General features: G+C 41.5%; 1 protein-coding gene across 1 annotated transcript in view; it reads left to right on the forward strand.

Moving 5' to 3' along the window:
* The first annotated feature begins 1,978 nt into the window (after positions 1-1,978).
* The window catches only part of LOC148687483 (signal transducer and activator of transcription 4-like), a 14,898-nt gene continuing 413 nt past the window's right edge, over positions 1,979-16,463 (forward strand). Inside the window, exons 1-8 of the mRNA XM_088675110.1 lie at positions 1,979-2,136; positions 4,595-4,723; positions 5,745-5,889; positions 9,645-9,743; positions 10,286-10,378; positions 11,247-11,325; positions 13,998-14,083; positions 16,356-16,461. Of these exons, the coding sequence (XP_088531236.1) occupies positions 4,596-4,723; positions 5,745-5,889; positions 9,645-9,743; positions 10,286-10,378; positions 11,247-11,325; positions 13,998-14,083; positions 16,356-16,461 (736 nt within the window). The 5' untranslated portion in view covers positions 1,979-2,136; position 4,595. The remainder of the gene's footprint in view (positions 2,137-4,594; positions 4,724-5,744; positions 5,890-9,644; positions 9,744-10,285; positions 10,379-11,246; positions 11,326-13,997; positions 14,084-16,355; positions 16,462-16,463) is intronic.

A 16,463-nucleotide genomic window follows, 5' to 3' on the forward strand; every position in this document is an offset into this window, starting at 1 on the left:
CACTTAACTGGAGAATACATTCAAAGATTTGTGTGTGGCAGTCAAGGGCTAGGTAAGTATTATTATTTGTAGCCGCAAAAGGTGTTTTTCAAAAATATATTTTATATTTTTACTTAACTTTGAATTCATTTTTTCAAATACAGCATGTAGCAATATTTTAAACTATGTCTTTTGTATATATATATATATATATATATATATATATATATATATATATATAAGATTTTGTTTTTATGTCAAACATTTCTTATCTACATAGAGCAGAGGTCAAAGAGGAAGACCAAGGTCAAAACACATTTGGGTTCTTTGATACTTTGTGAGCTACCGTATATCTGTTCATATCGCTGATCTTTTGTCAATGTACTCTGTAGGTGTTTGGATTCTTTTGCTATGGAGAGATAGAGATTGTTTTCCATTGTCATTAGATTCCATAAAATCATTTTTACATACCAAATATATTTTATGATAGCTTTTAACAGTTAATTTTTAGATCCTTTTTTAAATCACATGTATGTGGACAGAGACAGTGGATATACAGTACATAGCAGGGCTGAAGTATGAACCCCCCCCCCCCCCGTATATGGTATCTTCTCATAATCTATGACAAAGCTTTGTGTCTTAAAATACACAATACTTTGCTGTTTGTTTAGAGGGAATGTGGCAATCATGGTTTCTTGGAGGTATTAACCAGGAACTTTGATTGGATACATCAGTACAGTGGTACCTTGGTTTGCAACCGTTTTGGATTACAACCACGTCAAACCCTGAAGTGTGTCCCGCCTTCTTGGATTACAAGCCTTTTTTTGTATTACAACCAATTTTGGGGGGAGGCACCATTGGCTAAAGCACACCTTGTGTTACAACCTGTTTTGGTTTACAACCGTACCTCTGGAACGGATTATAGTTGTAAACCAAGGTATCACTGTACACACTCATGGACAGCAGCACAAAATTGAGAGTTTGTGGCATAAAAGTCCCGGGCAAGGTTTTGAGGTGATACTAGATGTCAGGATCATGATGTACGTGATAAGAGGCTTCAGAATCCTGTATAGAGCTGGTCATGTACCAGACAGCTAGCGGAGGATACCGTTCAACCACTTGATACAGTGGTACCTCGGTTTAAGTACTCAATTGGTTCCGGGGTGCCATTCACTCCCCAAAAAGTACTTAAACCAAGCGCCGATAGTGCACGTGTCCAAAGCGCCAACAGAGCACGTCTGTGCATGCACAAACCACACAGATCGCTTCTGCACATGCATGCACCACGGAACCCAGAAGTAAACACTTCCAGATCCACGGAGTACTTAAACTGAAAGTCAGGGCCGGCTCTACGGCCAGGCTGGGTGGCGCAGGGTGCCACGGTGCCGGCCCGCCGGGGGGGGGGGGATAAAGAATAATCTCTGGGTTATTTGTGGAGCATAGGAATTCGTTCTTTTTTTTGTCTTTCCTTTTTCAAAATATAGTCTGCCCCCCCCCCCCAGGTCTGAGGGACAGTGGACCGGCCCCCGCCTGAAAAAGTTTGCTGACCCCTGTGCATTTCCCAGTCCAGGACTTTGTATTGACCCTGCATGTCTCTGTCGAACACGACTTTTACTATCAAGATCACACGTTGAAAAGATTTGGAAAGTGCCCCTTGCCTAGTCATCTGTGGCACAGTAAGAATTGCCTCCAAAGCAACCAGGCAGAAAAACCTGAAGTTTGTTACTGTTGCAAAATGGTATTCTGTGACAGAGAACAGAACTGAAAGGAGGAGAGAGAGAGATAATAATAATAATAATAATAGTACCATTATTTTTTAAAATATATTTTTTTAAAAATAGTGGTATTCTGTGGCTGAATAGAATTCTGTGACAAAGAACAGAGCGGAAGGAGAAAAGAGAGAGAAACTCATCCTCAACCGAAAACACTTCGGCCTCAGCAGAGGCTCCGCGGCTGACAGGGAACTCCCCATTTTTCCGACCGCATTTTTTATTTTATCTCTCACACAGCCCGTCCGCTCCCCTGACGCCCTGACGCCCGGAGAGCCCGCCCGGCCAACCCCCTGGGCGACGACGACGCTTCTCTCTCTCGCCAGGCGCCGCCGCCGCCGCCGCCTCGAAGCCCCTCTTCTCTCGGCTTCTGCAGCCCCTGCGGCAGGTGAGTCAAGGAGGCGCGCGAGGGGGAGGGGGAGCCGGGAGAGGAAGGCGCGAAAGACGCCGAGAAGCGGGCGACACCCGCCTCCCCTGGCAAAATTCACCTCAGGACTTCAATTTTTCTCCTTTTTTTTTTTTTTTTGGCCCGAGGCGGAGGCACGTGCCCCCCGCCGCCACGTTTTATTATTTAATTTTAATTTTAACAGCGTTAAAGCCTGTTATTTCACACACACACACACACACTTCACCCGCCTCCAGGGAACTGTAGTTCGTGTGAAGGTGGGAATTGTAGCTATGGGTGCCGACTTGATTAAAGTATTTGAGAAGGGGGGGGGGTTGTCCCAGGTAAGCCCCGCCCCCACCAGCCGTCACGTGACACACGGTGCAGGCGCGCCGTTTGAAGGGGAATTGCCCACTGAGGGGCCCTCAAATACTGTATTTTATTTTGTGGGTGTGTGGTGTGGTGTGGGGGGAAAGACCCCCCCATAGGCCCTAGGAGTTGGCCAGGATTTATGTATTTTTTTGGGGGGGGGGGAGATGGGCATCCACCTGTCCCCCCTCCTCTTGGCTGGAAGATTTCGGACAGAAATATGCCTCCCCAACAATTTCTTTTGGTGCCATGTGCTTAAAAAAAAAACCCTGCCCAAATCTCCAATCATTTGATATTCAAACTAACATCAGGTAGCATGGGTGTAGCCAGGATTTTTTTTGGGGGGGGGGTAGCTTCCCCACCACCCCCTTAAAGTGATTGAGCTTTTTGGGGGGTAAAAAAATCCCCCAAAAGAGGACATTACAGGGGCAGGCAGAACCTCAGTTAACTGAGCACTTACAATGCTTTCGAATGATTTTTGTGGATCCCGTCGAGAAGTTTCTTTCATGCGCTTAACATGTCCCATCTCCAATATAAGCTCCAGTTGATTAGTTGAAACTCTAGTTTCTAATATTGTGTTTTTAAACATCTCCCAAGCATTTTGGAGTGATTTGATCCTCTTGACGTTGTTTTTCAACTTTCTTTTCACCACTCTCCTCATTGAAACCAAATGGTTCTTGATGACATACACATTGCTTGTGTTTTTCCACTGCCTGCGTTTAACAGAAAACAAACAAGTCAGCATTTGCCAGGGGTGGGGGGTTTATTATTCATCATTGTCAAAGGCAACTGACTCATTTGTAAATGTGCTATACCTGTATTTTCCAGTCTAGATGATGGGGCACTTAACCTGGGAGTAGCCCAACACTGAGTTGCTCAAATATCTTTATTTTTCAAAGAAGAATTGAAACAAGAAGGTGTAGTATCATATTTCCTTTGCAAACCCTCTATGCCCAGACTCACTTTTAATACTTGGTGGGTATTGTGGTGCATTTATCTTCATTTATTTGTTTTTTCGCATAAGTAGACATCTGCATCCTGTTTGGTGATAAGAGTCAAATACCTACTAGTTTCCCAAACCTATAAATAAATAAACAAACTCTGATGTGCCTTTCAAAATTAAATAAAGTCTTTCTGCATTCCCGTGTGGTTCAACAGCACTTTATTCATCCTAGAATATTTTTGTGCAATTGACATTTCAGCAACAGTAAAGTGGAATTTTGCAGGGGCATAATAATTATGTTGGGGAGGAAGCATTGCTGCTCTTTTAAAAATGAAAGAAACGAAAATATCCCCAAAATTTTGTGTTCCAAGCCCACATGGAAGGCAATACTCTCTGCTTCTCAAACATCTAAGAATAAATCCTAAAGTTATTTTAAAAGCACTGTTCATAACATTGTCTAGCTGTAGCTAGTAGTTACTGAAGAGTGATTGAGCAGATGTAAAGGAATTTGTTACTCTTCTTTGGACACTACAACATGTGTTATGCCCCAACACAAGATGCACCCATCACACTCATAGTGTGAAAACAAGCAACCGTCATTGAAAGACCACAGAATATCAAGGAGATCTATCAAAATGCATCTCCCAAGCAGCACCAAGTAAATGGTAAAACAGTATATTCTGACAACTATAAATCCTGAATAGTTCTGATTTTGAACATTTCAAATATATTATACGTCATATGCATGTTTGTTATTATGTAAAATAAAAGCAATTCGGTTTTTAAAAAGGAAAATGTTTATTTTCAAAATAAAAGTAAAACCTGGGCAAACTTTGTGCAGGCTGCACACTACAAATGTGATCATTTTGCAAAAGGTTATTCACCTTGAAGCAGCAACTGCAATCTGGAGGAAAGAGTATCATACATGTTCTACCTCCGCTATCAAAGAGAAATTGCAGGTGGGCAAAGTTCTCTTGCACTCAGTGTCCTACTTGAAGTCTTCTCATAGGTTTCTGGGAGGCCACTGTGAGAACGGGATGCTGGACTGGACGGGTCATTGGCCCAATTTGGTGGGTTCTGCATATGTTCTTATACATTCCTGCATGATAATGTTTAATATCTCATCAAAACAAGCATTATTATTTATAGTATGTCTCAGTGGAATCAAGTCCAGCAGCTTGAAGCAAAATTCTTGGAGCAGATAGACCAGATTTATGATGACAAATTTCCCATGGAAGTCCGACATCTGCTAGCACAATGGATTGAAAACCAGGACTGGTAAGCTCAAATGTTCTTCGTCTACATTTTTTTAAAATAATAATAATAATTTATCTCTCTTTATATAAAGCAGCTTTGTGCCACTTACCACATTTGTTTTCTGATTATTTTTGATGAAAGTATTGATCAGAAATAAACAGAAAACAAATGTGGCAACTTAAGAAACTATCACAATCAAGAAACAGTAACTGTAATAACAAATATTAAGTGTGATGTGTAATGGGCATGAAAAAATTGATATGATACGAAGGATATACAATATATACCATGTGTACATTAACACAATAATCATATTTCTAAGTAACATACAATATTCGAAGTGTGCATGCACACGAAAGCTCATACCAAATAAAAACTTAGTTGGTCTTTAAGGTGCTACTGAAGGAATTTTTTTATTTTGTTTTGACTCAGACCAACACGGCTACCTACCTGTAAATACAATATACTGTAGCTGTACATAATTGCTTACCTAATGCTATTAAAATTATTCCCTTGGCAATTAAAGGGTCTATATAGGAATAAACACATTTTGTTAGTTGTTTTACAAGCTGCCCAATGAAAACATAATAATATTTTAAAAAGAAAGGAACAATAATCTTCCTAGCATAGTATTAGCTCTTTCCAAAATACTGGCATATGCTTGCAATTCTATTTTTTATAAGCTAAACCTGCAGAAGATGATGCATTATGATAGGAACAATATGAATTTGTAAGCAGGCCTTTTCTAAGCAGACAGTAGCCCAGTTTTGCATGTAATGTTATCCAACCATGGTTGAACACACTAGTTCTTCAGCCTACTGACATATTTACTGGGGTTTAATGGGACTTTCCTCTGAACGTGCTTAGGACTTCAGTCTTAAAATCAAATAAGAACATGCATGAAGCTGATGATTCCAGTCACCTATTCTAGGGCCTAATACTTTTCTTAAACAAATTATTTGAAGGCTTTTAGCATTCCTTTTTTGTTTGTTTTTTCATGTACAGGTATGTGTTTTATTCATACAAAGTTTGCTTTGCACAGGGAATCTGCATATAACAATGAACCTATGGCAGCCATCCTCTTGCAGAACTTACTAATAAAGCTGGACGAACATTTTGACCGTGTTTCCCAAGAGAAGAATCTTCTCTTGATACACAATCTGAAGAGAATCAGGAAAGTTATTCAGGTGAGTCTATTGCACACACACACACACCCAACACCTTGAGGCTAAAGAGGAATCATGAAGCTGTCTGTTTCATGAGCAATTAAATAATTTTTATTAGGTTTCAAGCTGGGAAGATCTACACACAGCCTCACTTATGGAAATAGATGCAATTTATTCACTTATAAGTATTTGGTCATTACGGTCCACCGAAATCAGGGGCTTCAACCTGTTCTTAGTTACCTGTTTATCCATGTGACCAAACTGTGGGACCAATGTTTCCTGTTGCAGCGTGCATCACCTTGTTTGTAGTTGTTGGTGCTAATGCAGGATGGAGGTTGCTTATTAGAGGAACGTTCCCAGTACCTTCTGTAAACTAGATGTGATATGCATCTACTCTACACCAAACATTTGAAGTTGCCTATGTCCTTATGCCCAGGCGGGGGCTGGTCGCACTCCCCCAGACGGTGATCCCTGTGGGGGTCCCCCTATTTGATGTAAGTCTTAGGAACCCCTGCTGCTGGATTGACCTATGGCATCACTTCCAGCAGAGGGACCGGAAGTAAATGATTGCCCCATGCTCAAGCCAAACCTCTCTCATCTGTATTCAATAAAGTTGTCACCTGTTTCAATCCAAGTTAGTCTATGCTGTTCACTTGGTGGGTCAGGGACGGGGAAGCAAAATGCCTTGGCCTGCATTGGCTTTAAAAACAGATACCAGCAATGAAGAAAAACATTTTTCATGCCTGAGACAGCAATTGCTTCTGTAACATTGTATGAAAAAGGATAGGACCGAAAGCCAATTTAAATGAACTTTTCCTGATGTGATAGGACTTTACCACCTGAGTATGGGTGGGTATTTATGAGTGACTTGCTACTTTGAAAGCAACCCCATATTTAACCCTCCTGCTAAAAACAAATGTTTATATGTTAAAGGAAAGTCCTGGGGATTCACAGGCACTGTTGGTCAAACTATGTATTATAAAAGCATATCTCATGTGCTGTTAGAAGGCAAGTCATGCCAAATTCCTACAAAATCGGGTGGGATTTAAAACACAGCAGAGGGATTGTGAGAGTTGCTGGACTTTCCCCCCTACCTGTGCATTTGTTCATGATTCAGTGGGTATTTTTTTCCTGTTAGGGTTACTTCTATTATATATTTGTTATGTTTTTAATTTCTTTTTCCATGGTACAGAAGATACATTTTTAGAAAACAGTTGTTACAACAGTAAAGAATAAGTAACTTGTCCTGATAAAATCACAAACGTTTGTCATTTTTTTGGTAATAAAGTTTCATTTGAGTATTCTAAAAGATCAAGCCGCATTTTCCCATGTGTTGGGTGGATTCCTGGCACAGTTGAGCAATTTATGTATTCAATAAAAGTTTTGCTATATGTTGTACAGTAAAAGGAATAGGGATTGTGTTTGCCCTTTGCTCCTCTGGCCTGACTTTTTAGTTTCTCAGTCAGTGCTATTGACCATACTCTGATGTACCCAGAATGTTAAGACCAATGCCAATTTTCCAACATCTGGCTATCTCCATAAGGGCAACTGTTCAATAGAAAGGCTAAGAGGTCACCATGAAGATAATTTTGAACTGGTGGGATCATAAGCCTAAATAGTGCTAGTGCAGGAGGCATTGAGCCCCAATAGGGAAGAAACTGCTTGGAGGAAGTAGTGTGGCACGTGAAGCACATACAGATGAAAGGTTCAGCACCTCTCTCCCACTAGCCCATACTATACTGAATTTCCCGTCCCACTCTCATATCACACCAGAGTGTTTTGCCTGGGTGTGTGTGTGAGGTGAGATATATGAGAGCCTCTGTTCTTCCTTTTCTGGGATGGGCAGTAACCGCAAGAGGGGGTATCTGGAAGAGCTAGAGTTAACAACCCCATCTGTCCTCAGAGGTCCAGCCTCCAATGGCTACGTTTCATTTAAAATAAAAAAGTGAGTAGAAAATTTGACGTAACCACATGTTACATGTAGCTTTGTGGTCAGATGGCCCAGGGCAGATCTTATTTGTATTCCACATTGTGAGAAACCTTGAAATGTATCCCAGATTTTTATCAAAACAAAATAAAAAAATTCCTTCCAGTAGCACCTTAGAGACCAACTAAATTTGTCATTGGTATGAGCTTTCGTGTGCATGCACACTTCTTCAGATACTGAAGAAGTGTGCAGATCTGAAGAAGTGTTGCATGCACATGGAAGCTCATACCAATGACAAACTTAGTTGGTCTCTAAGGTGCTTCTGGAAGGAATTTTTTTATTTTGTTTTGACTACGTCAGACCAACACGGCTACTTACCTCCAAGCAGATTTTTATGTGTGAAATATTCTGCAGCATATGGAGATTGTGGAAAGTGTTGTTTGGGACTTGGAAGTTTGAACTCTTCACACAAGTCTCTTGGATGTTGGTCCAGTGAAACCTGTTGCCTTATTTAATAGGTGTTTCTTAATTCTTTGAGACCATCATGGCAGCAAATGTATACCAGCGCTTCTGAGGAAGTGGGTGGGTGGGTGCGGGGAAAGAACACATGTGGCTTAAAACTAATACTACATCTCTGTGTGAGGTTTTGTAATGCATTTCCTCTTGCTGACCTAGATTTAGAATTCTCAGCATAGATAAGTGGCTTCCAATAATAATTACCTAAACTTAAGAAAAATCTTGCATTTTAGCCTCAAACAGAGATGGGGCTGACTCTAGCCATTTTGCCACCTGAGACTGAACCCTAAATGGCACCATGATGTCCCCAAGTTAGGTGCACACTAGCAAAAGGTGAGCAATGCAAATGACTGGTGCTAAATGAACAACTACTTTATTGGCAGTTAAAGCCCCTACTCAAGATCTCTAATCCTTAGCATCCCTTAGCCACCCTGCCATATTCACACAGGTAGAGTGGGTAAAGAGCAACCCCATTTTCCCCACTCCATTTCTTTGCAGTGTAATTCAAATGCAGCCAATCAGAAGCTGCGTTTTGGTTTCCAGACATTTTGGAAGTCGAATGGAATTCTGGAACGGATTCCGTTCGACTTCCAAGGTACGACTGTATTACATAAATGTGCATGTTTGACATAGTACTTATCAGCAGATAAAGCAGAGGGAATGTAGCAGTACTGCAGGTGTCAAAAGAAGTAAATTAACAGCTCTCCTTCTTATGCAGAACCTGAGGTGCGTTGGAGCTAATTGAAATCAAGTGGTTGGAGCACACAATTTAATAATTTAGTCATGACTAACTTCGGTTAAAATTAAGCAATGGAGGGTGGGTTTTTCCTATATAAAACCCCCCTGAAAGCAACCACTATTATTATTATTTTAATGTGTGATATAAACGTGTACACCGCCCAGAAAGGTGTGAAGTTTCAAGCTGGGTATTAAAGAGATCATAACTCAGTAGCAGAGTGCATTCTTTTCATATCATCCCTAGTTCAAGCCTCTGCATCTCCAGTATCTTTGTTAGCAGAGCAAAAAAGACCCTTGTCCAAGATACCGAGGGCTACTCCTAGTCAGTGCTGGGATAGTTAGACCAATGATCTTACTCGGTAACACTAAGCTTCATATATGTTAATTGATTTCAAACAATCAGGCACATCTCTGGCGTGCAAGTATCTAGGACCCAAAGTAACCCTGAAACTCGTGCCAAAAAATCCTTAAGGAACATACTCTAGTGGGTGCAAAACTATTGTCAGCAGAGCAGTGCTTCTTGATCTATATGGACCAGGTCTGGGCTATTTCTGATGCTATTTTCTGGGATATTTTATTTATTTCTTGTTCTCAGGGAAAATACCAGAGTAGTCCTATGCATATAGCAGTGGTTGTTTCAAACTGTTTAAGAGAAGAAAGAAGAATATTGGCTTCAGCCAGCATGCCGGTACAGGTAACTCTGCTTTTAATTTTATATACAGTATACGTTTGTCTTTAAGGAGGCCTAAATCCACTACAGATTCAGAACACTGATTTTAAAGGGTTTCAGCACATATCATTTGGAGCTGGATCATGGCCATTGGGTGCAATCCTGGCCCATCAAATCCAAGATTGTTGTCAAGTTGTATATAAGGTACCCACCAGTATTTAATGATGCTGACTAATATTGGTTGAGAAAGTAACTGTTCTCAAATCAGACATAAATATGTGAGAAATTAGGGAGTAGATTACTTGAACACCCATGCCAGTTTCATCAACAGATGTGGATCTCCATCCTTTGTGTGATATTGTTTCCCCACAAAAGTTACTTGTACAAGGTATCTCATGTGAATAAAAACATTAAAGTCAGAAGTAACTTGGGAGGGGGGGGGGAGACAATGAAAGCTAACAAATAAGGTCCTAAATCACTTCTTTTAAAGGTATTGGTCACTGCATTTGTCTCTATGCCAAGAGAACTAATTTTGCTGAACTCATCTGTAAAATTCTTTTTTTAAGGGACCTCTGGAAAAGTCACTACAGAATAACCTAGGCTTGGAAAGGCAAAGAAATGTTGAGCACAAGGTGTCTGCAGTGAAGAACAGTGCGCAGGCAAGTTACTACAGTTTGCCACATGTGTACCAAATTCCAACGTATTCTTCCTCAAGGTGCAGATATATCTCTGTGGACTTGCTATGCAGACAGAGCAAGGCTGAGCCTACACATGCAGCAGAATGAGGTGCTAAAATAGGGCTGCACTACATTTGAGGCACACTGCTTTTGAATGCTCCCCCATTTAAGAAATATAGCCTGCAAGTAGAAAATTAGCACTTCAAGGCTAAAAGGTTTTACTAAAGCTCATTGCAGTAATGCTGGTGGTTTTCTGTTTGTGTGGATTTCAAAAATGTGATTTCCCCCCCACCTACTGTCTGACATGATGTGGTCTATTTTAGCTCTTTGACATGCTACCATCTTGTTCTGTTGCTTTTGTGATTTATATCCTGCTTTTCTTGAACCCTGGAACCCAAGGCAGTGTAACTTGGTTCCCAGGTGGCCTCATGTTCTTCATATTTGCCAGACAGCACACTCTCTCTCTCTCTTTCTCTTTCTCTCTCTCTCCCTCTCTCTCTCTCTCTGTGTGTGTGTGTGTGTGTGTGTGCGCAGGTAGATATAAATGTGGAGAGAGATAAATGAAATCCTCAGCCTCATTAGTGTGGGATCCTTTTTAGTTGAAAATATATTTTTAATTGACTGATCTGAGTTATTAATAAGATAAAGTGGTGTTGCCAATGTATCCAATGCTAGTCCTACTCAGAGGAAATCCATTGAAGTTAATGGACATGATTAGTAATAAGCACAAGATACAAAATAGTGGCTCTGGGAGCAAGGCAGCAGCAAGGGATTCACAGGGAATATTATTGGGAATTCATATGGAATCTGTTTGCCATTAAATCATTTTAATTTTAATTGAAAAAAGCAGATGACAGAACAAGATGTCAAATATTTAGAAGATCTGCAGGAGGAGTTTGACTTGAGGTACAAAACAATACAGAGCATAGGTGAGCTTTTCCATGTGTGTAAACCATATTAATTTGAAGCTTATTAATGTGTGGGAACACTTTTTAAATGTTGTGTTTATTGCTGTTAATGCCTCAGTTCACCTTGTGTTACGTCCAAAAACTCAACAAATGGCATTTTTGCAACAACGGAAACACCCAACCTATATAACTATAGCAGTGATGAGGTATCCATGGTTTAGTGGCAAATTCAGAAATGCAGAGTCACTTCATGATTGTCGCGGTCACAACCCCTTCTATCGTTACGAGAAACAAGCCTAAAACTTTATTCTGCTTATGGTAAAAGAAGGTGTTTAAATCTGCTGCTGTAAAACACCTTCAGCACCTTGATCAAAAACTGTGATTGGCTGTTCAAAAGGGAGGTGTGAATTCATTCTAATAAAATCCTTTACAAAGCTGAAGATCAGTGTAGGTAAAAATGGATGTTTGCTTTTCAAAACGAATGCCTTGTTATCACATCAGAGGTGGATTTAAGGTAGTGCAACCAGTTGTGGTCATCGTCGCTGTCTGCCCACACTGGGCACTGCTGCAGGGCATCGCAACTATGATATAGTGAATGCACAGAACAAGGCAAGAGGTTGGGGGGGGGGGGAGAGAATTTTGGCCTCACACAGGGCGCCACTGAAATCTGGAAGACCAAAGTCTGCCCTGATTATATGTAGCATTACATAAGTGTGTTGTTCCGCATATGGTCCTATAAGCGATGTTCTCCACCAAAGTCCAGCCTCCTTTCAAAATGTAGAATATTGCCCATACAGGAAGCCAGATAAGTTTATGTATTATACGCATGAGTTTACACTTGACCAGTTTCAAGAGATGCAGGCTCTTTAAAAGCCATTTCTTCTTGCTAGTCTATTACTAATGGCATACTGTCTTCTGAGTAATAATGTATTGAGTCTTCCCTCAAATGATGACGATGATCCTGACCACAAACAGATCACCACTGCATCACTTTGCCTGACATTTAACCGCTACAAGCAGGCAACTTTGTGGGTCACTGTAGGACATGATAAAGGAAATGTGTGAACACATCTCTGGTTTCATTAAACTCTCATAAGTAACAGCTTCCCTGCTGAATCCCCAGGTATGTGTCAGAGTGCAGCCTGCATGTACTCTTCATGTCTGGAGTCTTAACCCTGCAAAACTTGGTCACAACTGGGGCTGAAATGCTTTGACTCTTACCTGGAAGTAAATCCCAGTGGGCACATGTACAAAATTATGCTGTCTGTTCAGTTGAAAGCAATGGAACACACTTAGTTACAACAAATTCCATTGCTTTCATTTGGACTCAGTCATGACTAATTTTGATGACATGTAATAATAATAATAATGATAATGATAATAGATTATTTATACCCCGCCCATCTGGCTGGGTTTCCCCAGCCACTCTGGGCGGCTTCTAACAAAATATTAAAATACAATGGTCTGTTAAACATTAAAAGCTTCCCTAAACAGGGCTGCCTTCAGACGTCTTCTAAAAGTCTGGCAGATGTTTTTCTCTTTGACATCTGGTGGGAGGACGTTCCACAGGGACTGCCACTACCGAGAAGGCCCTCTGCCTGGTTCCCTGTAACTTGGCTTCTCGCAGCGAGGGAACTGCCAGAAGGCCCTCGCCGCTGGACCTCAGTGTCCAGGCAGAATGATGGGGGTGGAGACACTCATATAGAGCTTATAATATACTGTACATATAAGTACTATACTTAAATGATCACTGTACTCTGCCATTGTGTACAATGTCAGAACTGGGTCTTTAGAGTGGTGGTACTTGCCCTTTGGAACTGCTTCATGTTGAATGTCATGGTCTCTGTTGTCTTTTTGGTGCCTGTTGAGCACCTTCCTTTTTGAAGAAGCCTTCTAAGTGGAGATTTTTATCCTAAGCAGTGTCAGTACTGGATTTGAAAGTGTGTGTCTGCAGTAGTACCTTGGTTCTTGAACTTAATCCGGTCCGGGAGTCCATTCGACTCCAAAAACAGTTCGAAAACCAAGGCGCGGCTTCCGATTGGCTTCAGGAACTTCCTGCACTGAAGCGGAAGCCGCATCAGATGTTCAGCTTCAGAAAAACATTTGCAAACCAGAACAGTTACTTCCGGGTTTGCGGCGTTTGGGAGCCAATTTGTTTGGGAGCCAAGCCATTTGATTACCGGGATACCACTGTACAGTGGTACCTCTACTTACGAATTTAATGCATTCCGAACGCACATTCGTAAGTCAAAAAAAATTGTAAGTCGGATCCCATAGGAATGTATTGGGAGAAAAAATTCGTAAGTCGAAGCAACCCTATCTAAAAATTCGTAAGTAGAAAAAATCCTATCTAAACCGCATCCGTTCGTAAGTAGAAACATTCGTAAGTAGAGTTATTTGTAAGTAGAGCTACCATTGTATATAAAATGCTTCATAGGAAGTCATAAATATAAATGAAATTAATAATAACAGAATATGTATTTAAGTTTGCAGCAATTTCATCATTAAGGGATTATAAAATGGAGGCAGAAGCTTCCCTATCTCCTCCTCGCAGCCTGAAGCTACTTACAGTTGTTCCTCATAAGGCTGGACCATGATTTTAGCAGAGTATGTGTGTCTGTTAGCTGGGCTATGATGTGTAAGAGGCTTACTCTTCTTGTGCCATACACATGCTATTTTGCATCTTCTTTTAGAACACACCAATAAAAACAGTGTTGCTGTGAAACAAGAGATGCTGCTGTTGCAGGAGATGCTGAATACCTTAGACTACAAGAGAAAGGTTTGCTAAATTGTCTTCGTCATTTGTATGTTTTTCTGTTGCACTCCACCCTATTCTGCTGATGTAAACTTAGAGGCAGCTTGCTTCAGAGTTTTTCATGTGGTTAAGCAGCAGGAAATTCCCATGAGCCTGAGAGAGTCTGATGACTGCAGAGAGAGTACTGTCTGGTGCCTCCCAGATGTTTTGCACTACAGCTCCCATCATTCCTGACCATTGGCTATGCTAGCTGAGAAAGATGGGACTTGGAATCCAACAACAACTGGAGGGCACAAAGGTTGTGGAAGGGTGTTCCACATATTTGAAAGTGAAAGGGCTTAAGTTTGCATTTTCCCTTACATTTCTGACCTGCCCTTTCTCCAAAGAGCTCAGAGTAGCTTGTGTGGGGCTATCCAAACATCTTATAACAGCCCTCTGAGACTGACTAGGGTGGAAGAAAGTGATGAGTCAGGAGACACATGCACGCAATCCTATTATTAGAATGATGTGCGAAAATAATGGTCTCTTAAGCAGGGCAGTTCTCTTCTTCCACAAGGAATAGATTTGGTGTCAGAACAAAAGGGGCCATGGTGAAGGAACCTCCATCCCATAATGAATCATTGTTGCTAGCACCTGTTCAATGATGTGTTTTAAAGCAGTATAGGGTACCATCATTTCATGCCTTGCAGGCTCTCGCATAGTGGGTTTCAAGGTGAGCTAGTGCAAAACAGGAGATCGAAGTAAAGCCGGATTATTATTATTTTTAAAATATAACTTATCATGACGGCTGGGAACATCTCAGCAAAAGTACCAGTAGTGATTTCAACTCTAGAATCCTCCAGAAACCATGCTTTATTAAGTGCTAAAGTTGCTCACCTCTGGGAGGTCCCCTTTCAACCAAGAAGTGTACTTTACATTCATTGGTATCTCTTGGAATTCTAGGCCACTGGATAGTGGAAATCCTGAAGAATCTACATGTTAAGTATCAGTATTTTGTGGGGAGGAAAATTAAAGACAAACACTATGATTGTTTTAAACTTTCCTACAATTAACTTTGTAAGATAAAATTTAAAAAATAAACTCTGAAGCTCCCACTTTCAAAATGTCTTACCTCTCCTAAGCAGATAGTGATACTGAAATACATTCCATGGAGAATTGTGGTCCAGTGTTAGTACTTTGTGGACCTTTTGAGCTTCTGAGGTTTGTATACTAAAGTGGTTCACAGGTGGAGTTTAGTCCAGACATATTATATAGCAGCCTTTGCCAACCTGGTGCCCTCCAGTTGTTTTGGTCTAAACTCCCATCAGTTACGTTGCCTGGGGCTGATGGAAATTCTAGTCCAAAATGGCTGGAAAGAAATTATTTGATGAAGGTTGTCCTAAATGCAGGGCCGTCTTAAGCATATCCGGCGCCGTGGTGCAAAGTTTCCTCTGCCCACCCCTTTCCCAGAGTTGCCAACCTTTTTAGGAAGGACGGCACTGCCGGCAATGCGCCCAGCTTTGCGGGGCTGGAGGAGGTGGGCAGCAGCAGCTGGAGGGCAGCTCCTCTGGCGGGGAAGAGGCGGGGACTGGATGCGGCGGCTCCCGGCTCAGCTGGCTGCTTTGTGCCGTGGTGGCCACAGCAGACAGAGGCTCTGGGCATGGCGCTGCTTTGGCGCGGCATGGCAGAAGCGGGCAAGGGCGGCGAGCTGATGCCGGGAGCCGCCACGTCCAGCCTCCGCCTCTTCCCTGGCGCCCTCCAGAACTTGGCGCCCTGCGCCACTAGCCTCTATGGGTAAGACGCCCCTGCCTAAATGCTTTCCTAAACAGAAAAGACTGATATACGTCCTGGAAGATGTTTTGATTTTGATTAGCCTTAGAAAGATGGGAGCCTCAGAGATGTGAGTAGAAAAATAGGATGCCTCTTTGCATAGTATTATTGTAGTAGGCATTGTTGTATGCAGTGCTTTTTTTAAAAAAAAGATGTTTAGGAATACTCTCATTTTGACTCAAGAAAAATCACCATTTTATAGTTCAAATCTGGAAAAATAAATACAGTAAATGGACAAAAGTACAAAGATCCATAAAATGTTTAGGGGTATGCATACCCCTGCATACCCTCAGAAAAAAAGCACTGGTTGTATGGATGGTGAGCTCCAGAGCAGCCATACTGGCTGTGGCTGGTGGGAATTGTAGCCCAAAACATCTAGAGGCCCCCCAGTTGGTGAAGGCTATTCGAGAGCAATAAAGGACAGTTGCATTTATAAAACATTCTTGGTCCTTGCTTGTACGAGAGATACATATCCTGTGTCTTTTAGGAAGCTCTCAGCAAAATGGCACAAATCATCAAAGAAGCTGAAGCCTTGGTGAATAACTTGCTAACAGAAGAATTAGTGGACTGGAAGAGGAGGCAACAAATTGCTTGC

The sequence above is a fragment of the Zootoca vivipara genome, chromosome 1 (assembly GCF_965207765.1).
Source record: "Zootoca vivipara chromosome 1, rZooViv2.hap1.1, whole genome shotgun sequence".
In the NCBI taxonomy this organism is placed as follows: domain Eukaryota; kingdom Metazoa; phylum Chordata; class Lepidosauria; order Squamata; family Lacertidae; genus Zootoca; species Zootoca vivipara.